The sequence below is a fragment of the Eschrichtius robustus genome, chromosome 13 (genome assembly GCF_028021215.1).
Source record: "Eschrichtius robustus isolate mEscRob2 chromosome 13, mEscRob2.pri, whole genome shotgun sequence".
In the NCBI taxonomy this organism is placed as follows: domain Eukaryota; kingdom Metazoa; phylum Chordata; class Mammalia; order Artiodactyla; family Eschrichtiidae; genus Eschrichtius; species Eschrichtius robustus.
The window spans coordinates 97,286,340-97,311,182 of record NC_090836.1 but is presented as its reverse complement, the minus strand read 5'-3'; the positions used below and the strand labels follow the sequence as shown (position 1 = coordinate 97,311,182).

Below are 24,843 nucleotides of genomic sequence, written 5' to 3'. Positions count from 1 at the left end.
CCGCACACAGCAATGAAGACCCAACGCAGACAAAAATAAATAAATAAAATAAAATAAAATAAAATAATAAAGAAAACAGTGTCTGCGAAGCACAATAAAGTGAAACGCAATTAAACAAGGTCTGCCTATAATTTGAAACTATGTAAAATCCCATTCCTCATCAGACTTTCAGTGTAGTTATTTATTTATATGAGTATGGATTCATGGTTTCCTATTTTATTCAATGGCTATCATTCATTATTATCACTATTTACTTGAATGCTCAAAATTTCTCAGATTTGGCCAGTTTTAACCTATTTTGGCTACTATAGCTTTATGGTGTGCTTAACATTTAATGTTTTTAAAGTTTTTAAATACTTGGCAGGGCAATTCTCCTCCCTGCCCCCCAGCAACATTGTTATTCTTTTTCAGAATTGTCTTGGCTATTCTTGCAGAGTTTCCCTTTCCATATTGAGTTTAGAATTGGATTTCTCAAATTATATAACATTTTCAAATGAAATTTTGGTTAATATTATTTCAAATTTATAGAAGAAAGGAGAAAGAAAAATAAAATATTTTCTCTAGGAACATTAAATATTTCTTCACTTTATGTAGCTTCTATTTTATGTCCTTTATTATGGTTTAACAATTCTATTCATACAGTGTACATATTTCTGCTTAGGACGCTTCCTAGGCATTTCATGATTTTTGTTACAGTTGTGAATAGTATTGCCCCACACCAAACACACACAAATATTTTTAAATTAGTTATCACTAATTTATTGGACCACTATTTATATATATGTACATCGTAATGGTTTCCTAGGCTGCCATAACAAAGTGCCACCAAATGGGTGGCTTTAAGTGACAGAAATGTATCCTCTCACAGTTCTAGAGGACAGAAGTCTGGAATCAAGGTGTGGGCAGGCTGTACTTTGTCTGAAGGCGCTAGGGAAGAATTTTTCCTGTGTCTTCTCCGGTTGGGGCCTTTCCCTCCTGGTGTTGCTGGCACGCCTTGGCGTTCCTTTGTTTGTAGATCATCACTGCAGCCTCTATCTCTCTCCCCACACGAACTTCTCCACGCGAGGCTGTGTCTCTCCTCTTCTTAAAGGACACCAGTCCTGTTAGATGAAGGGTCCACCCTACTTCAGTGTGACCTCATCATAAATAATTACCTCTGCAATGATTCTATTTCCAAATAAGGGCAATATCCTGAGGTCCTGGGAAGGGGGAGATACTACCCAACTCAGTACATACATATTTCACATTTATTATTAAAAGCTTTCTCACAAATGGGATAGAAACTACTAAATAGCCCACTCTTTTTATTCCCCTTTTTTTCAGAGTCTATAACCCATGATTTTTAGCAAGTTACATGGCCATCCAAAATAAAGGCCACATTTACCATACTCCTTTGCTGCTAGTTGTGGCCGAATGACTAAGTCCTGCTCAGTGGGATGTGAAAATAAATGCCGTATAGCAGCTTCTGGGACCCCTCCTAAGAGACAGCTGGTTTGGTCCTTTGCCCTTACTTCCCCTCTCCCCCCATCCAGCTACAGAACACAGATGTTATGATGGGGCTATGTTTTGGGCCACAAGGACCAAGGCCCTGCACATCCTGAGGATGACAGCAGAAAGCTGGAATCAGCCCAGGTCCTGAATGACTGTGGACCCATTTTCTGAGCTCTGCAGCTTCTATCTGGACTTTTCTGTTTGAGATAAGCATCCATCCAGGGCTGCCATATTGCACAAGCCCAGGGGGTGCTGTTCACAGGGCAGAGGACATGATCGGAAGACTCTGGCGGAAGACTCTGGAGTTGTGAGGTGAACAAACTGCATGGCCATCCTCAGAGGCCCTGCTTCTGTCTGGTTTAAGCCCCTGGTTGGATTTCAGTTACTTCCAGGCAATCTTAATTTTAATAAATTTTTGATAGTTTCTTTAATATCCAGGAGTTTTTTGCGCTTGGAGGGGAATACTCATTAGTATTGGTACTTTGTTTATTACACAATTTGTGAAAATAATATAGCTCTGAAAATCAGTTTTCCTCAAGCATTTAAACATGATTATTAATTTGACTAGCTACAGTCCCTTAAAACTTAAATGGCAATTACAGATCTAGTGTGATTGATTTTTTTTTTTATAGCTACTTTATTTATTTATTTATTTTTATTTATTTTTGGCTGTGTTGGGTCTTCGTTCCGTGCGAGGGCTTTCTCTAGTTGCGGCAAGCGGGGGCCACTCTTCATCGCGGTGCGCGGGCCTTTCACTATCGCGGCCCCTCCCGTTGCGGGGCACAGGCTCCAGACGCGCAGGCTCAGCAGCTGTGGCTCATGGGCCCAGTTGCTCCGCGGCATGTGGGATCTTCCCAGACCAGGGCTCGAACCCGTGTCCCCTGCATTAGCAGGCAGATTCTCAACCACTGCGCCACCAGGGAAGCCCCATGACTGATTTTTTGAACCCTTCAGACATCTTAAATAACAGGCCAAACATTCACAGATAAAATATTTCAGAACAATCAAAGTTGTAGGATCTGAGTAATGTAATGATTGATTCTTTATTGAGATGCACAAACTAAGGAGATTTAAACTGAAATCTTTGAGTGTTAGGCCAAGTCTTTTTTAACAATAATAAATATTTATTTATGGCATCAGAAACTGTTAAGTTTCTCTTTGTCATAGAGATTTTTTTTTTAACTTTTTATCCATTTTATTTATTTATTTATTTATTTATTTATTTATGCCACGGCACACAGCTTGTGAGATCTTAGTTCCCCTGGCAGTGACAGGGCTGAGTCCTAACCACTGGACTGCCAGGGAATTCCCTTTTTTTTTTTTTTTTTTTTTTAATATTTATTTACCTATTTATTTGGTTGCACCAGGTCTTGGTTGCGGCAGGCGGGGTCCTTAGTTGTGGCATTCGAACTCTTAGTTGTGGCATGCACGTGGGATCTAGTTCCCTGACCAGGGAGCGAACCCAGGCCCTTTGCGTTGGGAGCGCGGAGTCTTAACCACTGCGCCACCAGGGAAGTCCCTGTCATAGAGATTTTAATTTCTGACACTTTGTATCTTTTCCAGAATTTATGCATGTTCTAAGTTTGCATGGCAATTTGGGATCCCTTGAAAATCCATATGAACTTTAGGATGATTTTTCCTATTTCTGCAAAAAATGACTGAGATTTTGAAGTGATCACATTGAATCTGTAGATCATTTTGGGTAGTATGGACGTTTTAACAATATTAACTTTTCGAATCCATGAACATGAGATGTCTTTCCATTTGTCCGTGTCTTCTTTAATTTTTTTCAGCAGTGTTTTGTAGTTGTCCATGTAGCGGTCTTTGGCTTTCTTGGTTAACTCCTAAGTATTTTGTCCTTTTTGATTCTATTGTGAATGGGATTGCTTTCTTAATTTCCTTCTCGGATTGTTCATTATTGGTGTAAAGAAATGCAACTGATTTTTGTATGTTGATTGGATTTAGTACTTTTTATTGCTTTTTTAAGTGTAATATTTCCCCCTTTTCCATTTTTAGGTAATTGTTGTTAACATAGAGAAAAAGCTTTTATACATTAATTCTGACTTCAGCCCTCTTGTTTACCCTACGTCTTTTCTCTTTTTTCTTTCCCTTTCAAATTCAAGTCTCGGGTTTGGAAGGTATAAAATCATCAACAATAACAGAAGAAAGTTTGTATCTTCTTTTCCAATGTTTACACAATTTCTGGAATTTCCTTGTCTGATTCCATTCCTTAGAACTCCAAGACAATTTGGAGTAAATGGTGACATGGTCCCAATTTAACTGAAATGATTTTAATATTTTGCCATTGTAATAATATTTATTGCTTTTCTATAAAAATCATTTCGTACACTTCAGCATTTTTAATTTCTATTTTACTGAGCATTTTAATGATGGCTGAATTCTATGAAGTTCTGTTCAGCATCTATTGATATGGACACATGGGGTTTTTTTCAAATTTATTTTTAATACAATTTTTAAAGGTTACTTTCCATTTACAGTTATTACAAAATATTGGCTCTATTCCCCGTGTTGCACAATACATCCTGGAGCCTATCTTACACCTCCCACTCCCCCACCCCGATATTGCCCCTCCCCCTTCCCTCTCCCCACTGGTAACCACTAGTTTGTTCTCTATAACTGTGAGTCTGCCTCTTTTTTGTTTTATTCACTAGTTTGTTGTATTTTTTAGATTCCACATATAAGTGATATCATACAGTATTTGTTTTGTCTCACTTATTTCACTTAGCATAATGTCCTCTAAGTCCATCCATGTTGCTGCAAAAGGCAAAATTTTGTTCTTTTTTAGGGCTGAGTAATATTCCTTTGTATATATATGCCACATCTTCTTTATCCATTCATCTGTTGATGGACACTTAGGTTGCTTCCATATCTTGACAATTGTAAATAACACTACTATGAATATTGGAATGCATGTATATTTTCAAGTTGGTGTTCTTGTTTTTTTCCAGATATATACCCAGGAGTGGTATTGCTGGGTCATATGATAGTTCTATTTTTAGTTTTTTGGGAAACTTCCGTGCTCTTTTCCACAGTGGCTGCACCAATTTACATTCCCACCAACAGTGTAGAAGGGTTCCCTTTTCTCCACACCCTCACTAACGTTTGTTATTTGTGTTTTTTGATACTAGCCATTCTGATGGGTGTGAGGTGATATCTCATTGTGGTTTTGATTTTCATTTCCCTGATGATTAGCGACGCTGAGCATCTTTTCATGTGCCTGTTGGCCATCTGCATTTCCTCTTTGGAAAAATGTCTATTCAGTTCTTTTGCCCATTTTTATTTTATTTTATTTTTTTATAAATTTATTTTATTTTTATTTATTTCTGGCTGTGTTGGGTCTTTGTTGCTGCGCAGGCTTTCTCTAGTTGCCGCCAGCAGGGGATACTGTTGGTCGCAGTGCGCGGGCTTCTCATTTTGGTGGCTTCTCTTGTTGTGGAGCATGGGCTCTAGGCGCACGGGCTTCAGTAGTTGCTGCACGTGGGCTTTCTCTGGTTGTGGCGAGCGGGGGCTACTCTTCGTTGTGGTGCACGGGCTTCTCATTACAGTGGCTTCTTTTGCTGCAGAACACAGACTCAAGGTGTGCGGCTTCATTAGTTATGGCACGCAGGCTCAGCAGTTGTGGCTCATGGGCTCAAGAGCGCAGGCTCAGTCATTGTGGCACACAGGCTTAGTTGCTCCGCGGCATGTGGGGTCTTCCCGGACCAGGGCTCGAACCCATGTCCCCTGCATTGGCAGGCAGATTTTTAACCACTGCGCCACCAGGGATGTCCCTATACTAGGAATTCTTAAGTAAATTTTTCCTTAGTGCTGTAGTATCTAAGTTCTTTATACTCATCTTTTTATGAAGGAAAAACCTGATTCTCCTTTCAGAAAGTAACCCAAGTTTTACAGACTTTCAAATTATCTTTATTTTTTCAATTATAAAAATATTTACCCACTTAGAAGAGAAAGGAAAAAAGAAGAATGAAAGAGGAAAGAAAGGTCTCTGGACTTGGGCGAGGGTCAGGGGTGACCGTGGAGCTTGCTACTTGCTCCTAGGAGTCAGCAGTTTATGAAGCAGTGAGATGCCCCAGGACCTGTCATCTTGAGTCACTTCTTAACGACGAAGGGGATGGGGATCCAAGTCTCAAGTCTCTGAAGGAATCCTCTAAATTATTCCAATTCGAGGGCTGTTGAGAGAGAAATGAGAAAGCTTCGGTTGGCAGGAAACTGAGGGAGGAAGGGGAGCAGAGGTGAGGCTGAAAATGCCGGGACAAGAAAAGAACTGGGTCAAGGCAGGCCAGGGATGCCTTAAGAGAAACAGAAAGCTAAGAAGAGTCTACGAAGAGGGGCTTCCCTGGTGGCGCAGTGGTTAAGAATTCACCTGCCAATGCAGGGGACACGGGTTCGAGCCCTGGTCCAGGAAGATCCCACATGCCGCGGAGCAACTAAGCCTGTGCGCCACAACGACTGAGCCTGCGCTAGAGCCCGCGAGCCACAACTACTGAGCCCATGTGCCACAACTACTGAAGCCTGCACGCCTAGAGCCCGTGCTCCGCAACAAGAGAGGCCACCGCAATGAGAAGCCCGTGCACCACAACGAAGAGTAGCCCCCGCTCGCCACAACTAGAGAAAGCCCACATGCAGCAACAAAGACCCAATGGCAGCCAAAAATAAATAAATAAAATAAAATCTACTAAAAAAAAAAGTCTATGAAGAGAGAGAGAAGGAAGGAACTGGGAGCCCCTGGAAGAGGGGACCTAAAGCGGGTGTCATGAGAAAAGAGAAGGCAGTGGGGAGAGAGCAAGGAGAGGATTGACAGACAGAAGTGGGGCTGAAGCTGGGAAGGGGGTCAGCGGAGGGTGGAGAGGCCAGGGGCCTGCAGCGGGGAGAGCTTCTCACCAGCAGGATCTTCCGGAGCCGACGGCTTATGCTTTCACTGTATTGCTCCAGCTTATCCCAGGACTCGAAGGGCATCCCCTGGTTATCCACAAATTCTTCCCAGCAGTCTTCAAACTCTGAGATGAGAGAGGGAAACCGAGTCAGGCTCCAAGGGCAGGGGAGCAGCAAGCTGGCACCAGCAGGGCCACGGTCCCTCCTTCCTTTCCGCTTCCTTCTCTTCCTCTCCCTGGAATTAGTCTGTCCCTGGAATTTCCCCTTCGGGTGGTTTCACACCCGGGGTTTCAGCTGGGCCGCCGTCCTTGTCCAGCCTCCTCTCCCCCGCCACTCCTACTCAGTGGCTTTCGTTCTTGGAACTGCAGATCCTCCCGTCCACCGACAGCTCTGTCTCTCTTCCTACCTGAGCGGGTCATGACAGCCACTGAGACCTGGGCTGCCTGTAGCTGCTGCAGCCCCCTCTGAAACAGCTTGAGCCAGTGGAAGTACAGGCGGGAGGCAAAGATCTGCAGGCTCAGGTGGTCCTGACCGTTGATGAAATCAACCAGTTCCCTGGCACAGGTAGGGCAAGGGCTCCACGTGACATAGCAGATGATTTTGTAGCTCTGGTTTGGGTCGAGATTCAGCGAGGTGATCTTGTCAATAAAGCGAATTTCTGCATGTCGCTGTTTCTGGAGAGGGTCTCAGAGAGACGGAAGGGTTGGTTAGAAGGCAGAGGCCAGAGGTCACACACCGAGGATGAAGATCGGCATGAGGGCCTCTGTCCTGTGAACTTCCCAGTATGTGAACTTGCCTATAGCACAAGGAAGAACCTCCTTCTTTCCTTCAGTTATTCATTCCTTCACTCACTCACTCATCCATTAATTCCACACTCCCCAAGCACCTGTAACTTGATCGGAATCGGATCAGGGTCCCAGTGCCCAGAGGAGAAGGGTTGTAGAACAGACACCCCCAGGGCACAGTCCTGAATACTCTGTGACCTGGCTTTTGGACATGTCCAGGAGGTTTTCTGGAGATGTTTGAACCTGAGGGTACCAGGGAGGTCAGGGAGGGAGGGAGCGGGGACGGGACAGGTAGGAAGATGGCAGAAAGGCGGAAGTGTGATGGAGATCTTGCAGGTGAGGTTAGGTGCTCAGTCCTCGGAAGAGCGCTTGGCTTCCCCAAAGTGGTGACTGAGCTGAGATCCGGAGGATGAGGCAACATTAACTTCTCAAAGAGGGGCAGGAGGAACGTTCTGCTGGAGGGAAGGGCTTGTGTGGTGGCCCGGGGATGGGAAAGAATGTGGAGAGCTCCAGGGAAGCAGGGCTCACTCAGACTGCTAAGCCTCAGGATTTTCCCTGCATGGTGCGGTTGCCCCTGCTTGCCCTGTGCCCAGGGAGCCCACTTGGCACCTTGTTTCGGAAGCAGCCTTTGTCAAGCGTGAAGCCATCGAGCTGCTTCAGCTGGTAGCACAAATAGGTCTTCCTCCGGTAGCGGGGCAGTGGGACCCGGTGCTGGTTGCCAAACTGTTGTTGGAATACTTTTTTTTTTAGCAGATTCATTGTGTTTCTGTGCAACAGGAAGGAGAAAATCAAAGATGCAGAGAGTGTTTTCTGGTGTCACCCAAGGCTCTGTCACATTCTGAACCCAGCTTCTTGGGTTCACCTAGGCCCCTAAGGAGAGGTAAGGGAGAGTCTCTTCCTTCTTTATTGGCCAGGAGGACTGGGAGGGAGAGGGAAGAGGGCGAGCTCTCCCCCCTCACACATCACCACCCCCTCCAGCCCACGCTAGAGGCCATTGCAGGCAGGACACCTGGGCTGAGTGGGGGGCCCCCCACCCCGAGAACTGGACACGGCATGTCCTTCCTCGTCTCTCACATCTTTGTCCTGAGTCCCAGACCCCTCTGTTAAGGTCCCACAAGCACCTCAACCCGGTACCTAATGTCAGGACCCTTCTCTTTGGGGAGTGGGGAGGGGGATGGAAGTTAAAGAGCTTCCTTTAACTCTGTGCTCTTGGCCGAGGTGTGTGTATCACAATTTTGTCTGTACAAAGAGCACAGAGGCATGTGAACAGGAACAACTGTTGTCACCAGGGGAGTATTGTGACAGAGACTTTTGGCTGAAGGGCTCACATAGCTTTTTCTCCCCCTAATTATGATGGTACTCTATAGAGTATTCCATTTTCTATCTTGCTTTTCTTTCATTTAATATTATACTGCAAAGTGGCCCAGCCCATGTGGGGATGCAGAACCACCAGGTTCTTTTCAGTAAATGCTGTCGGCTCTGCGCAGACAGCAGTAGGTGGATGTAACCAGGCGCCTTCCTGCCGGGCCCGAGAGGCGCATGACGGCACCCTCTGGCCGGAGCCGCACTGCACGTGGCCACCCACGACCAAGCAGATGCCAGTCTGAACGAGTTTGGGAGGCTTGATGGCCCAGCCCATTGCCCTTCTGGACACTCCACCCAAGGTAATGTCACTTGGTTGACCATCGAGTCAGACTCAGATGACCTCAGAGCCTCAGAATTGGCATCTGGACACAGGAATCAAGCCAAGGGTGCCCTCACGGCCCAGACCACGGGGCACAATTCTTTGTTCCTGCAAGGCCAGAGAAGTCTCTGCATATTTCCAGCCAACTCACCAGTTCCACCAACGAAAAACCATTTCTGATATGTTATGCTAATTAACAAAGCCACAAACTTCATCAGTGGAAACCTATCTCTGACGTCCCTTGTGTTAATTAGTAAAACTTTAGATGGATTTGGATAACGATTGCTGAAGAGACCATCTCTGGACTGTGGCCTTTGATGACTGGCCAGTGATCTCGCCTGGAGTTCACACTCCCCATGAGGGCAACTGGCCACCGTCAGGGTAAGGATTAGAAGGGAAACCCCATTCATATCACACCTAAGACAACCACTGCCCCGTTTGCCCGGAATCTTCCTGATTTTAGCCCTGAAGTTCCCATGTTCTGGGAAACTCCCCAGTCCTGGGGAAAGCCAGACACTCAAGGCTGAGATATTTCACATTTGAGACAAGAGGACTTATCTTCATAGCACAAATGTTGCCCCTTGCCCTTGAATAGCTAAAACTGTAGGTACGATAGAAACAACTTGTAAGAAGTACTTAAAAGACCAGCTGAATTTTTCATACTTGGTAGTGTCTTCATGGGAAACGAGTTATCTTCTTGTCTTGGACAGTTTTCCCTCCACAGAGCAGAAATGAGAATATTCTTTACAAAACTGTGCCTCTATAATAAAATTTTTAAAAATGCTTTTATAGCTGACTCCAAACATTGTTTCACTCATCCTTGAACCTAAAGTCTAGGACTGAGGGTGCACAGAGAGCTTTAGGAAGACCCAGTGGCCATGCCTATGGGATATGGCCAGGGACACAGACAGGCTGTGGCAGAGGCAGGGCTGGGAGGCCTGAGGCAAGAGAAGGAGCCAGAGAGGAAGAGAACCCAGGGCTGGGCGCAGAGCCCGAGGCAGCGAGGAGGACCAGGCAGCACCACCTGGTCCCTGCAGCCGGGCTCCAGCCTCCTTGGCACACGTCCCAGCTTGCCCTGGGCACTGGGATCTCTGGCTCCACCTCCCTCTCACAAGGCTGCCCTTGGCCTTGGGAAAGTCCCTTATCTGAGAGTGTTGCCCTACAGCTCTCTGAGCGGTAGATGCCCTTCCTGCCTGGGTAAGCGGAGGTGGGAGGCCTAGGGTGGTTTTTGTCTCTCAGACCCATCCTCTTTCTTCCTCCTGGGCTCTGGACTTACCTGATCCCAGGAGTCCAGATGCAGTCTCCTGGCCTAGGAAGGCTTGTCCAAGCCCAGCCCTTTGTCATAGGCACTCTGCCTCGATTTCCTCTCCCAGGACCCTTTCTTTAGGACAGCCCCTTATCTGAAAGCGACCTCCCAGGCCGTCTCAGCCGAGGCTCCACCTCCTTCCTGCTTTGGCACCAGGGGTGGGAGGGCCCTGGGGTGGTTTGCTTCCTCAGGCTCTGACCCACCTACTCTTGGGCCCTCCCTCTTTGGCAGAGGTCGGTCTCTGATGAAGCCAGACCCCTCTATGCAGCAGGACCCGACGTTATTGCAAAGGGAAAGAGAAAGTAAAGATGCCAGAGAGAGGGGGATGGGACAGACCCTGGCGGAAGAGAGCAGGACAAAGGCCTGCTCCCATTGGGGGAGGGGCGGGCTGGAGCCCTCTCCACCCTACTCCTACTTGGCACTTAGCTTTTATTCAGTACCCTGACAAGACTCTGGGCAGGATGGAAAATGAGGGCTGGGGGTCAGCACTCCAGATCTTCATCTCCAGCCCTGTGTTGAGCAGATCCTGTGCACCATCTGCTACCCAGCTCCCCAGTAGCATCAAGCGGGGAGGAGCATTATCCTGACATTTTAGATGCGGTCCCAGCACAGAGAGGTTAAGACACTCTCTTGAGGTCACACAGCAAATAAATGGCAGAACTGGAAAGCTGTCCAGGAAGCCTGGCCTGGTTCCCTCCCCTTGCTTCCTCATTGTTCCATGAAAAGGAGTTGGGGAGGGGGCACAAGAGAAGGGGTAAGCTGTCTGCTTACTTTGTCACGTGGCCACCAAGACCTCCAGATGAGAAAACAGCTCTGGGGAAAGTTGAAACCTAGGGAGGAGGTCTTAGAGCAGTCACGGCCACCTCCAGTCCAGACTGCACACAAATGTGATTCCCAAATTAACTTTTCCCAGCTTGTCATCCCATTGCTACCCGACCCTGCACACACCCCCTTCTGCCCCACAGGCCCTGGTACGGCCTCGGGGGTAACACAAGCTTGGGCAGGAGGTTAGAGGATCCACAGGAATGGTGTCCCCTTCACCCCCATCTGTCCTAATGCCCAGGGCCACAGCCAACAAAAGATTCTAGAACGAGCTGGGTCCTTCTGGGAAGAGTGACCAGATTTTTTTTTTTTTTTTTTTTTTTGGCCACAGCACGTGGCATGTGGAGCTTGCCCAACCGGGGATTGAACCTGTGCCCCCTGCATTGGGGGCATGGAGTCTTAACCACTGGACCACCAGGGAAGTCCAAAGAGTGATCAGATTTGCACACTGAAGTGTTGGTCAAACTCAGAGAGCTAAGTCACCGCTGGCCTGAGAGGCAGGAAGGATGGACGAGAAGGCTGAAACCCTTTGCTGGCCTTTCCCTAATGACAGCAATCCTACAGCCCCGGCTTGGAGATTCCTGTGAGCCGCCTGAGATGGGCCAAAATGCAGGTGTGCCAGAAGCGGGACATTTTAAGCTGGCCACTGTGGCCCGTTTTAATGCCCGAGACAATCAGGAGGTACGTCATCCACATCCATGTCCCTCTGTGCCTCCCTCCTTGAAGGAAACACCGACAGGGAGAGCATCAAGGCAGAAGAGCCGAAGCAACCAGAGACCCCCCTGGATTCTGCCCAAGACCCCCAGGCAGCAGTGCAAACAGGAAGGGAGAGTAAAGGGACAGGTGTCTGCTGCCACTGACAATTCACACCCAGACGGCCAAGATCAGTGGGACCCCAGACCTTCTCCACAAGGACTTTAAGGACAGATTCCAAACCAACAGCTTCCCACTTGCTGTTCCTTCCTCTGCCTCTGCCTGCCCAGAATCCCACCTCATCAGGCTCTTACTCCCTTTTTGCCCTGCCACAATCCCAGCCACCCTTTCTGGAACCTCCACGGAGTTCCTCCCCGGTGCATTCACGTGGCAGCTGGCTCTGTGGACAAAGGGCCAGACGCCCGCTTCCTGATCTACCTTGAGCAACTGAGCTGTGGTCTCTGACCTGACTCTTGGCAGCCCTTCCACTTTCTAGTCTGCTTTTTGAAAAAGCTCCAATAATCTCAATCCTCACGTCCCCAATCCTACTTTTTTCTAAAAACTTATTTAAATGTAAACTTAACCATTTTTTTTTTTCCTTGCTCATTCTCCATCACCATCCCCAGAGCTTCATCTCTGGCAGCAATTTGGGAATGGGATGAGGGATGAGCAGAGTGAAGACAGGGTGTGATGATCACAAAGTGAAGGCAGGGTGGCGGTGGGGTTCTAGGGACACCAAGGTCTGGAATGGAAGCAGAGGAGTCGGGGTCAAGGGGGCATAAGCCGGAGAGAGACACACAGGACGAGGATCCGGCTCTCACTGCACCTGCCCAGCTCGAAAAAGCCTTTGGTCATCGTATGGGCTGAACCGTGTCCCCGCAAATCCACATGCTGAAGTCCCAACCTCCAGTTTCTCAGAACGTGACTGTACTTGAGATAGGGCCTTTAAAGAGGTGATTGTGTTAAGAGGAAGCTCTTAGGGTGACCCTTAGTCCAATCTGACTGATGTCCTTATGAGAAGAGGAAATTGGGACACACAGAGGGACACCAGGGGCTCCCCAGGGGTCATGCACAGAAGAAAGACCATCTGAGGACAGAGCGAGAAGGCAGCTGTCTGCAGCCAAGGAGGGAGGGTGCAGGAGAAGCCCAACCTACCGACTCCTTGATCTTGGACTTCTAGCCTCCATATCGGTGAGAAAGTAAATACCTGTTGTTAAGTCACTCAGTCTGTGGCGTTTTGTTGCGGATATCCTAGCAAACGAATACCATCATTCCCATCAAGGAACCTCGTTCTCTGATAAGTCAAGTCTGTCTTCAAGGATGTTTTTCAAATCTCATTTTCACACTTATACATATTCATGCCCATTTATGTTCAGTTCAATAACAAAGTTTGGTCAATGTGTGAGATGGGAGGAGGCGGGGCTCCCTTGCTGGGGGAGAGGGAGATCTTACAGGGGGAGGGGGAGACGCTGGGGGAAGAAAGGAGAGAGGAGCTGAGGGAGGGCAGGGGCAGCCCAAGGGCAGTGGCCCTCTGGGGCCAGGGAGGAGAGGAGGCTGAGAAGGGAGGTGGAAGGTACTCGGAGATAAGGAGGAGGTGGGGGGAGGGAGGCTAAGGAAGCCCTCACCCGAGAATTTCCTGAAGCTTTGCCGCCAGGAACTGATAATTTTTACGCAGTTTCTTCCAAGGCTTGAAGGGCATTCCCTGATTGTACACAAAGTTTTTCCAACAGTATTTAAACTCTGAGATAAAGAGGAGAGAAAGCCATCAGGTCCGGGCCCTGGGAGGCCTTTCTCTGCTGACCATCCTGTGTCCTGCCCCCTCCTGCCCCCTCCCTGCCATGTGCCCTCAGTCCTGCCTCGTTTCCCAGGCTCTCCTCCCACTCACCCTCGCTGGTGGGTATTCTAGGTCCGCCCCCATCCCTCCCACCTCCCCGCCCTCCAGCCCCCAGCCCCCTCTGCTCTCACCTCGGAGGGACATGAGGCGCACCCAGGCCCTCTGGTGGTGCAGCAGGCGCAGCCCGTGCTGGCACTCTGGTTTCCAGAAGTAGTAGAGGCGGGCGGCAAAGATGCTCAGCCTCACGTTCCTGTTCTCCTTCAGGAACGCAGCCACCTGCTCTGCACATGACAAGCAGGGGCTCCAGGATAAGAACCAGGTGATGTGGTACTGCTCGTAAGGGGACAGCTTCTTGGCGCAAAACCAAGAGAGGAAGCAGAGTTCCGCGTGGCAGGGAGTCTCGGGATAGACCTGGGAGAGATGGAGGCGGAAAGGGGGCGTTCTTGGCCGGCAGAGCAGGCAGTGAGGCCGGGCTAGGGAGCTGGGGAGGAGGGGTAAAGGGGGTGGGCATCCCAGAGGCAGGTTGTTCATGAGTTTTCCCTTCTTTCCATCTCTCCCCTCCCTTCTTTTCTTCTTTAGTCATTGACTACCCTCATTCATCGACTCACCCATTTATTCTAACATCCATCCTCCCATTCATTCATTCTACAAGTAACCTGAGTGCCTGCTTTGGGCCAGGCCCTGTGGGGTCCAGGCTTGGTCCCTAGGTGCTGTCTGCTGGGAGGCCCACAGAGCTGCCCTGTCCATCGGCAGAACCACCAGCCACAGATGTCTACAGAGCACTGGAGATGCGGGTTGTCTGAAGGGAGGTGTGTGGCAAGTGTAAAACTACACAGTTCATTTCAGTGACTTCGTATGAAGAAAAAAGAATGTAAACTATCTCATGAAGAAGTTTTATATTAGTTATATATTAGAAAATACATCTAATTGAAATAATAGATTAGGTATACAGTCAGTCCTCTCTGTATCTGAGAGTTGCTCATCTGCAGATTCAACCAACCACCTATTGAAATTATTCAGGAAAAAAAAAAATTCCAGAAAGTTCCAAAACGCAAAACTTGAATTTGCCAGGCTGGCAACTACTTACATAACATCCACATTGTATTTACAACTCTTTACATAGCATTTACATTGTATCAGGTATTATAAGTAAGCTAGAGATGATCTAAAGTCTATGGGAGGATGTGGGTAGGTTATATGCAAATGCTATGCCATCTTACATAAGGGATTTAGCATCTTCAGATTTTGGTGTTTGTGGGGGTCCTGGAGCCAACCTCCCCACCTCCATATCTAGGGAATGACTGTGTTGTCTAACACAGTGTCAATATTAATTTCGTCAGTTTCTCTTAACTTTTTGAACACTGGGTAGTAGAAAGAGTGAGATGACACCTGTGACTCAGATTAGGTTTTGGTGGGATAATACTGCTTCAGTGCACACCCCCGCCCCGCCCCTTCCGCACACAGGTTCTGAAAAGGCTGCCTTCTGGGTGGAGGAGGGCAGGCGGGTGGGGGGACCTTTCACCAAGCCCGAAGACAAACTCAGAGACCCACCACCAGCAGACTCGCTAAACAAGGCTTGGTGGGATAAGTCAACCGCCATCACGTATCCGGTTCCAGGACTTAAGAAAATGTGTGGGAAGATACATCCGCCACTGAGAACCCCCAAATGGCGTTGGACTTATTACCATTTTTTCCACATCCTCTACTGGCTTATGTGAACCTGTGTAACACCTCTGACATGAGGGACACCATTTGGGGGCTAAAATTTCATCCCATTTTTGAAACAGGCACCAGATTTGAACTATTACACTGGGCAAGGGCATAGGACAGAGCCTGTCACTGCTATATCCGCATTCTTTTTTTGGGGGGGGGAGGGGCCGGGTGCGGGTGACATGCGGGATCTTAGTTCCCAGCGCCTCCTGCATTGGGAGCACCCAGCCTTAGCCACTGGACTGCCAGGGGAGTCCCAATATCCGCATTCTTGATTAAAAACTGGACACACTGCAAAAGGGATCTTCCTAGTATCTGACATAATATACTCTGAAAACCAATGAATTGCAATTGTAATTATATCTCCCAATCATGATATTGGGAAAACAACTTGTGCAAGCATCTTAAACCTTCCGCAATTTGCCAATACTCGCCCCCGCCCCGGCTTTTTTCTCCTTGGCGGGACACAACGCAGGCTGCACCTGAATCTGTGCTCCCCGCATTGCAATTCTAAGGCACCAAATAAATGCTTTTGTGTCTTTGCGCTGCGCCTCTTTTCTGGGTCGACACTTAGCTCCCGCCTGCGATGAGTGTCCTGGGGCCCATACCCGGTTTTGAAAGACCCCCCAGTCGGAGGAGTCAGGTGAGCAGTGCTTCAGTCTTTCCACCTGGTAGCAGAGGTAGGAGCAGTTCCGCCCATTGGCAAAGCTCAGGTTGCGAAAGTGAAAGGAGAAGGTTTGGCGATCTAACCTCTCCACTGGGTTTCTGGGGCAAAAGAGAGAAAAGGGAAAATGCAGAGAGCGCCCCCTGGAGTTACTCCCGGCTGGTCTCTCCGGAGCGCAGGCCCCTGGACGCCCTAGGCGCTGTGCCTCCCAGCAACCCGCCTGGGCCTTGAGAATTTCCTGCGCCTTTCCAGGCAGGAAGGCTGGGGGAGAGGGAGAGGAGAGGGTGCTAGGACAGCAGGGATGGGTGACGTCTCCCACAGGGGCCCTGGCTCTGCTACTTCCAATAGCACACCCCCCACCTCCACTCCGGTTTTCCTGCCCACCCATCCCCCAAATCATTAGAAAAATAAAAAAAGAGTAACGAAAACCTCTCCACTCCAAAATAAGAGGCTTTAACATTTCAGTTCAATTCCTTCCTGACTTTTCACTTGCACATGTTTGTTTGTTTTGTTTTTTAATGTCGGGTTAACACCTAAATTCACAGGCTTGGGCTATGGTTACAAGTGCTTTGTGTATCTGAACTCATCTACTCTCCAAATGCTGCGGGAGCCATGCCCATTTTATAGAGGAGGAAGCGGGGACGCAGAAGGGGACAAGTAACCTGCCTAAGTCACAGAGCTGTAAGTGATAGAGCTGGGTCCCCTAACCAGGCCAGGCCATTTCCAGCTCTTCCATTATATGACCTTGCAGCTGTGTGAAGTCTTGGGTGTGGCTTTCTTTTCTACTTAATTTTAAAATAGGAGCGTTTCTCCTGATCTTTCCTCCAGTTCCATTACAGCTGTTAGTGGTACAGTCATAAACGTGAAGCGTGGTCACCTAGGGTGTGGCCAGGTTTGTGAACGGTGTGCATTTACTTTCCTGCTCAGAGTTGAGATATCCTTGGAAGAGATGATTTATCTTCTTGCCTCAGAGAACTATTCTCACACTGTGTTTACAATGGTGTCAACTGAAACTGATCAGAATGCTTTAAAAAAAGTCACCACCAGCTGCTTCAATCATCCTTTCACCAAATTCTAAGCGTTAACAGAGCACAGATATTTCCGACCAATAGAGGGTGCAGCCCCGCACAGGCAGGGAGGGGACGGCCTAGCCCGACAGACTTTCAGACTGAGAGCTGGGCCAGGAGGACCCTCAGAGCTGGGTGGAGGTTTGGGAGGGGCCGGTTCAGAAGCAATAGTGGGGGCACCCCCAGAACAGGGCAAAGACCCCAGATGGGAGTGGGCCCTGCAGAGAAGGAGCCCAGAGAGGGAAAGGAGCAAGGCTGGGACTGCAGGGACTGCGGGGAGAAGGAGGCCAGCCCTAGAGAGGGCTGGAGATGGGGCCCAGTGGGACAGAGCGGGCAGCAGCGGTACCTGATCCGGGGCCTCTGGCTGCAGCCTCCTTTGCTGGCTAGTCCCAGCCCTGCCCTTTGTCTCGGGCGCTGGGGCTCCATTTCCTCTCCCAGGGCTCTTGTGTAGAAAACCCCCTTATCTGTGAGCGACCTCCCAGGCCGTCTCAGCCGAGGCTCCACCTCCTTCCTGCTTTGGCACCAAGGGTGGGAGGGCCCTGGGGTGGTGTGCTTCCTTAGGCTCCGACCCACCTTCTCTTGGGCCCTCCCTCTTTGGCAGAGATCGGTCTCTGATGAAGCCAGACCCCTCTATGCAGCAGGACCCGACGTTATTGCAAAGGGAAAGAGAAAGTAAAGATGCCAGAGAGAGGGGGATGGGACAGACCCTGGCGGAAGAGAGCAGGACAAAGCCCTCTCCACCCCACCCCTGCACCCAGCCCAAATCTGCACCTGGCTCTACACTTGCCTGTTGAATGAATGGAGGCAATGAGAAAGTATGGACCTTGGATCAGGACTCCTTATTTTCTCCTGGCACAGCCAGAAGTGAGGGGACAGATGTGCTTTGAATTCCTACTTCTGTGCTTGGTCCTCGGCAAGAGTCCCCTCAGCCTTCGCGTGGCAGAGAGAGGGCATGCTTGCACGAAGGCTCTCTTTATAAGGACACTAATCCCCTCATGGGGGTCCCATCCCCATGACCTCATCTAAACCCAATCACCCAAAGGCCCCACCTCCAAATTCCATCACACTGGGGGTTAGGGCTGTAACAGAGTAGAACAAACCTGACTTCATATTGAATCTATTCCTTTACCTCTAACCCTTGTGCTCTGTTGCCTGTGCTTAGTCATGCTGGCTCTGCACCTTTATAAAAGAATGTTGCCTTGAATCTCCCATGGATTCAGGCTCTGGGTCCCACTCTTTAGAGCAGGGGTGGCAAACTATGGCCCCAGGCTAACCACCTGATTTTTTGTAAATAAAGTTTTATTGGGACTCAAAAAAACAAGGGGAAGTCAGGGAGTTCCCTGGTGATCTAAAGATTAGGGTTCGGCACTTTCATTGCTATGGCCCGGGTTCAATACCTGGTCGGGGAACTGAGATTCCCGCAAGCTTTGTGGTGTGGCCAAAAAAAAAAGGGAGGGGGAATCAATCAATAAATATTACTTCACACACACACACACACACACACACACACACACACACACACACAAAAGAATGTTGCCTAGAGCCTGGAATATATGTGATAGCCCATTCTCTAGCCTCTGACCTTTAAAGGCACACTTTTCCATTCATATAGAGATAAAAAGTTGCAGAACAGAAAATAACAATTATCTTGTTGGAGGTTTATGGGAACATTGTGACCAGACCTACCTGGACAGCTGCAAGAACAAAGGATTCCTGCAACGACCAGCTACACCCCCTCCCCTTTTATTTATTTATTTATTTATTTATTTATTTATTTATTTATTTATTTAACTTATGCTTAGTATTTAATGGTAATTTAAATGTAAGTACAATAAAAAGTGAATACCTGAAAAAAAAAAAAAAAGAATTCCATTGTGTATATTTACATAATAATGTATGTTATCAATCACTTCAGGAGCAGATTTAAGTTGTCATCACTCACATCCTTGAGGTAGATCCTAATCCTATATCTTTACATCCTAAATCTTTGAGCACCTACTTAATTGTTTCACTTTTGTTTCTCTTTTGTTCTCAATGTCCTGTCTAGGGAATCCTTTGAAACCCATACCCTTAACCACAGTATTAAGATCCTCCAATAAGCAGATAGAATGATGGGATTAGATGTGTAAGAGAATTTGGAGGGAAACACCTCTAAGGGAAAAATGGGGAGGGAGCCAGAGCAAAGGGGAGAGCTGGTGATGGTAAAGGAGTGGGGAAGAAAGGAAGTTTCAGTAGAAATCATCTTGGAGTGCAATGCAGTTTAGAGCGTTTTCTCTAGGTCAATGGGGAAACCTCAAGCCAAACTTACCTGTCAGAGGAGTTTCGTGTCTCACAGCAACAGGCCTGCCATACTCCCCATCTCCTCAGTCAGTGGCTGGGAGCAGCCTGGAGGAAATGTGGTGGATTCGTAACGCAGCAGTCCGGGCTGTCAGGATTACGCTTCGAGATCTGAGATGCGCGTTCTCATGGCTGCCACAAACACCATCTGTGCTTTACGAAAACTTGGTACTATTCATTCATTGATTCATGACACATTGGGGGCACAAATAGAGTACAATGTGGTGCTTTCATTCTAGTAATTGGCCTCAGTTTGAGTGGATTATCACAAATAATTTTTTAGAAATTAGAAACAGAAATAGATTTCCAGACTCTTGAGGAAGATCTTCAAGGTGTGGCTTCACTATCTTGTTTGAAATGAGTTTTCAGGTTCTAAGGTAAATCCAAAGCTAAACACTAAATGGGGTTTGAGTTCTTCCTCACTGCGTAGACCCAGTCCTGTATTCATATCACTTGATGTAGATAACCTGGGTGAGTTTTACATAATAAATTAAAGTCTAGAACCTGAAACAATAACCGCCATTTCTAAAAAATGTTTGAGAGCGAGAACACCCCCTCCCCTTTTAGTATTAAAAAAGCCTGAATTCTAACTTGGGTAAGATGGTTCTTTGGGACACTAGTCCACCATCTTCTCGGTCTGCTGGCTTTTCAAATAAAGTCACTATTCTTTGCCCCAACACCTCATCTCTCAATTTATTGGCATGTCCTGTGGCGAGCAGTACAAGTTTGGACTCGGTAACAGGACGTCAACATACAAATTTGCACACAAATGTTCATTGTGCACAAGTGACACAGACCTTTAGCCCACAGCAGGCCATGACCAACAGGATTCCTTTGGTTGCCTCCTGGACAATGATGATTTATCACTGCTCTCAGTAGCGTAGGTGCTGCCTTACACCCAGAGCTGAAACTCTGGTGCATATACCTTTCCAGAAGTCGTGTTCACTGCTACCTCACGGGAGGCCCGGAATGTGGGTAATTTTAGCTGGGCCGTTGTTGCCCTTAGCAGGATCTAGATCTCCTAGTGGAAATAAAACCCCATACTTGGCACTCACTGCCAAATTGCTTTCTAAAGCTCTTGTGCGAACAGACACCTCCAGGAGAAATAAAAAGTGTTACCATTTCCCATATCTTCACCAATACTGGTATTATGAGACCTCTCATTTCCCAACCTTCTGGAATGTGAAAAGCTATCTCATTGAGGTTTTATTTTATACTTTCCTGATTTCTAGTGAGACCAAGTGTCTTTTCTTTCTTTTCTTTTTTTAAAAATATATTTATTTATTTACTTATTTGGCTGCACTGGGTCTTAGTTACGGCACATGGGATCTTCGCTGCCGCATGTGGGATCTTTTAGTTGCAGCATGCGGGCTCTTAGTTGTGGCATGCATGTGGGATCTAGTTCCCTGACCAGGGGTCAAACCCGGGCCCCCTGCATTGGGAGCTCGGAGTCTTAACCACTGGACCACCAGGGAAGTCCCCCAAGTGTCTTTTCATATTTTTCTGTCCCTTCTATTTTCTTCTTTTATAGAATTGTTGACTGAATCCTTTGTATATTTTTCTAGTAGGAAGTTTGTCTTTCCTTATTGCTTTATAAGAATTTTTTGATATCTGCGTAGTAATCCTTTGTCAGTTATATACATCTCAAATACTCTCTTCCAATCTGTGATTAGGCTCTTAGTTTATGAAGTCTTGCCATGTGTAGATGTTTTAATTTTTAATGTTTTCAAATGTAACCATTTTTCCATGTACTTGTTTGATATGACATAGATATTTAATTTTTAATTTTGTATATGGAAAGCCAATATAAGAACAATTTAATGAATATCTATCCATGTCCTCCTGTCCTATGTGTAATTCTGCAAACTTATTTAATGTGTGTGTGTGTGTGTGTGTGTATAAGCTGTCTCTCATCTGCTCCACTGTCTAACCCTGTGCTACTACCATATTGTTCTCCTTATTTCTTTCTAGTACTCTTAATATCTGATATGGAGATCCATCTTGCCTTCTTACTCTTTGAAATTGTATTGACCCCTTATAGATCCATATGAATTTATGGACAAAACTTTTCATGTTCCATGAAAAATCCCAATATCAACGTGCAGATCAATTTGGGGAAGGATAGACATCTTTGTGGCATTGAATCTTTCCATCCATTAACATGGTATTTACCTCAATTTATACACGTCTTCTTTGATGTTTTCCGTAAGTCTTATACTTTTTCATAAAGATCTTACACATTTTGTCAGGTTTATTTCTAGTAAACTTTTTTGGCAATATTGTAGACTTCATCTACCTTTATACTTTTGTTTGTTGCCAGTATCTGGGAACACGATTAATTTTTCTAAATTGAACTTGGATCTAACCCAACCTTGCTAAGAACTTGCTTACTATTTCTAGTAGTTTCTGTTCTTTTCCAATCCCTGAAGCTCTTATTTCTAATTGTGGTCCTGGGACACTGGATTGGACCACAGTACGGCATTGAGCAGCCACAGTCATAAGGGGCATCCTGTGTCCTTCCAGTTTAAAGAAAATTCTTCTTTTTATTTTTTGGCTGCTGCCATGCGGCACGTGGGCTTCTTAGTTCCCTGACCAGGGATCAAACCCACGCCCCCTGCAGTGGAAGCACGGAGTCTTAACCACTGGACCACCAGGGAAGTCCCAAGAAAATTCGTCTAAGGCAGGGAAATAAAAATTACAAGTCGTGTATTCTTTAAGTCTTCCTTGGCTTGAATACTTGTTTGCTAACTGTTTAATTATGATTTTTTGCATCTATGTTTATAAAGAAATATGGCTATAATTTTTCTTTCTCATGTTCTTTGTATTCAGTTTTAAAATCAATATTATTGTGGACCCCGGAAGTGCCGGCGCTGTGGGAGCTGTCACCATGGACCGCGGCGGCGGCGGCGGCGGCAGTTCAGCGCCGGCAGTGGAGCCGCCGGGGAGGGTCAATGCAGCACAATGCCAGCTCTGCCCCTGGACCAACTCCAGATCAGCCACAAGGACCTGAAGACAGGGAAGCTGAGGACTTCACCAGCGGTGACCTGGAAGTGGGTGGATTGTGGTTGACAACAGCTGAGACGCAGCCCGGCCTTCTTCCCTGTTATCATCGACCCCCCCCCGGAGAAAGCAGCCCTTATGTAGTCAGAGGAGAAAACTGAGCTCATCTTCTCTTCTTGGTGAACAAACACCCCGAGCAGAAGACAGACCGGTATTTTGCGTTATACAAACCGCCCCCTAAAGACAACATTCCCGCCCTAGTGGAGGAGTAGCTGGAATGCTTCGTAGCCAGTGACCTCGACTGGCTCCTGGCCCTGCCTCACGATAAATTCTGGTGCCAGGTTGTCTTCGACGAGACCCTGCAGAAGTGCCTGGACTCCTACCTACACTATGTCCCCCGAAAGTTCGACCAGTGGGTGGCCCCAGCCCCTGAGGTCGTTGACATGGAGAAGTGCCTCCACCGACGTGTTTTTCTCGCCTTCCTTCGCATGTCCACTCACAAGGAATCCAAAGATCACTTCATTTCCCCCTCTGCTTTTGGAGAAATCCTCTACAACAACTTCCAGTTTGACATCCCAAAGATCCTGGACCTCCGCGTGCTCTTTGGAAAAGGCAACTCCCCGCTGCTGCAGAAGATGATAGGAAACATCTTTATCCAACAGCCAAGTTACTATAATGACCTGGATGAAACCATGCCCACCATCCTTCAGGTCTTCAGCAATATCCTCCAGCACTGTGGTTTGCAAGGGGACGGGGCCTGCGCCACACCCCAGAAGCTTGAGGAGAGGGCCCGGCTGACCCCCAGCGACATGCCTCTCCTGGAATTAAAGGACATCGTTCTCTACCTTTGTGATACCTGCACCACACTCTGGGCCTTTCCGGATATCTTCCCTTCGGCTTGCCCAACCTTCCAGAAACACGACTTCTGTTACAGGCTAGCTTCCTTTTACGAAATAGCAATTCCCGAACTGGAGTCTGCAGTTAAGAAGAGGAGGCTTGAAGACAGCAAGCTGCTAGGTGACCTGCGGCAGAGGCTCTCTCATTCCAGGAAGAAGCTACTGGAGATTTTTCACATCCTCCTGAACCAGATCTGCCTTCTCCCAGTCCTAGAAAGCAGCTGTGACAACATTCAGGGCTTCGTTGAAGAGTTCCTTCAGATCTTCGGCTCCTCGCTGCAGGAGAAGAGGTCTCTCCGGAACTACGATGCGCTCTTCCCTGTGGCCGATGACGTCAGCCTGTTGCAGCAGGCCTCGTCAGCCTTGGAGGAGACTCGGACCGCCTACGTCCTCCAGGCAGTCGAGAGTGCACGGGAAGGGGTGGACCGAAGGAAAGCCACCGATGCCAAAGACCCACCGGTGGCTGAGCATCCTAACGGGGTCATGGAGGCAGCGGAGGCGGTCAGCAGACCGTCATCACTTCGCCAGAACTCGGAGGAAGAGGAGTGCCTGGGGGCAGCGGCTGCTCCAGGCCCCGCCGTGTGCGGCGTGGAGCCGGACTCACTCATCTCCCAGGTGAAGGACCTGCTGCCAGACCTCGGCGAGGGCTTCATCCTGGCCTGCCTGAAGCACTCCAGCTATGACCCGGAGCAGGTGATCAACAACATCCTGGAGGGGCGGCTGGCCCCTGCCCTCTGCCAGCTGGACCGTGGCCTAGACAGACAGGTGAAGCCAGACCCGACGCCCCTGCTGACGTCTCGTCACAACATCTTCCAGAATGTTGAGTTTGACGTGCTCAGCAGGGACTCGGCGGACCTGAGCCGGGTACACAAGGGCAGGAGGAAGCAGGAGAGCGCACGGAGCCTGCTGAACGACAAGCGGGGGGTGGCGGCGCTACGAGCAGTACAGCGTGCTGGTGGAGGAGGTGCCAGTGCAGCCAGGGGAGGACTCGCCTTACGACTGCGAGGATGAGTATGATGCCACGTATGATGGCAGCCCGGTGGGCGCCAACGACGCAGACTCAGGTGATGAGCTCCTCAGCCGCAGGCCCTTCACCATCCCTCAGGCGCTGAGAACCAAAGTGCCCAGAGGAGGGCAGGAGGAGGACGAGGAGGAGGAGGAGGAGGCTGAGGACGAGGCCCCCACGCCCAACCATTTTGCGCAGGACCCCGCAGCGCTGCGGGGAAAAGCAGAAGCCAGGCGCATGGCCTTCCTGGCCAGGAAGGGGTACCGGCATGACAGCTCAACGGCAGTGGCTGGCAGCCCCCGGGGCCATGGGCAGAGCCGAGAGACAACACAGGAACGCAGGAAGAAGGAAGCCCGCAAGCCACACGAGCCAACCACAACCGGAGAGCCGTGGCTGACCGCAAAGGAAGCAAAGGCATGATTCCATCCTGAGGCCGCTGCGCCAGGACCAACCGGACCTGCCAGGCTGAGGTACCATAGCCTGCAGCTTCCTCGCCAGTTGGCCCCCTGCCAGGCCCCAAGTTCAAGTCCACCCCTCAACAGCCTCAGCTTCGCAGCCCCTGAGAAGGCTGCCTCATCGTCTGCCAGCCGGCCGTGAGCGCCTTCCTGCAGAACACATAGCGCCTTTATCCACAGCGGAGGAACCGTGCGGCCAG

At 48.5% G+C, this 24,843-nt stretch overlaps 2 protein-coding genes across 3 annotated transcripts; one reads left to right on the top strand and one right to left on the bottom strand.

The window, feature by feature from the left end:
* Window positions 1-5,402: 5,402 nt before the first annotated feature.
* Window positions 5,403-17,461, bottom strand: LOC137774958 (DNA dC->dU-editing enzyme APOBEC-3B-like). 2 transcript variants are annotated; one of them, XM_068560495.1, is made up of 8 exons: window positions 17,296-17,461; window positions 15,827-15,983; window positions 13,640-13,919; window positions 13,300-13,414; window positions 7,779-7,935; window positions 6,791-7,058; window positions 6,394-6,509; window positions 5,403-5,681 (listed from the first exon to the last, which is right to left on the bottom strand). In XM_068560495.1, the coding sequence occupies exons 1-8, from the start codon at window positions 17,373-17,375 to the stop codon at window positions 5,592-5,594; spliced, it is 1,263 nt and encodes a 420-aa protein (XP_068416596.1). In that variant the 5' UTR covers window positions 17,376-17,461; the 3' UTR covers window positions 5,403-5,591. The 2 variants fall into 2 exon arrangements, with proteins under 2 accessions (XP_068416596.1, XP_068416597.1); XM_068560496.1 differs by lacking the exons at window positions 7,779-7,935; window positions 13,300-13,414 and having other exon boundaries at window positions 6,791-7,069.
* A 4,762-nt stretch (window positions 17,462-22,223) lies between these two features.
* On the top strand, window positions 22,224-24,619 carry LOC137774957 (activating signal cointegrator 1 complex subunit 2-like). The gene is given in 4 exon segments (XM_068560494.1): window positions 22,224-22,325; window positions 22,628-24,111; window positions 24,113-24,540; window positions 24,543-24,619. Coding segments are annotated over 4 exon segments (2,067 nt in total). The 5' UTR covers window positions 22,224-22,247.
* The last annotated feature ends 224 nt before the right edge of the window (window positions 24,620-24,843 follow it).

Excerpts from the sequence above, each read along its gene's own strand:
- LOC137774958 (XM_068560495.1), bottom strand. The coding sequence starts at position 17,375 with ATGGAGCCCCAGCGCCCGAGACAAAGGGCAGGGCTGGGACTAGCCAGC. Across the intron at positions 13,920-15,826 it reads GGGGGGTCTTTCAAAACCGG|GTCTATCCCGAGACTCCCTG; the intron begins GTATGGGCCCCA and ends CATCTCTCCCAG. Across the intron at positions 6,510-6,790 it reads GGCTGTCATGACCCGCTCAG|AGTTTGAAGACTGCTGGGAA; the intron begins GTAGGAAGAGAG and ends CTCTCATCTCAG.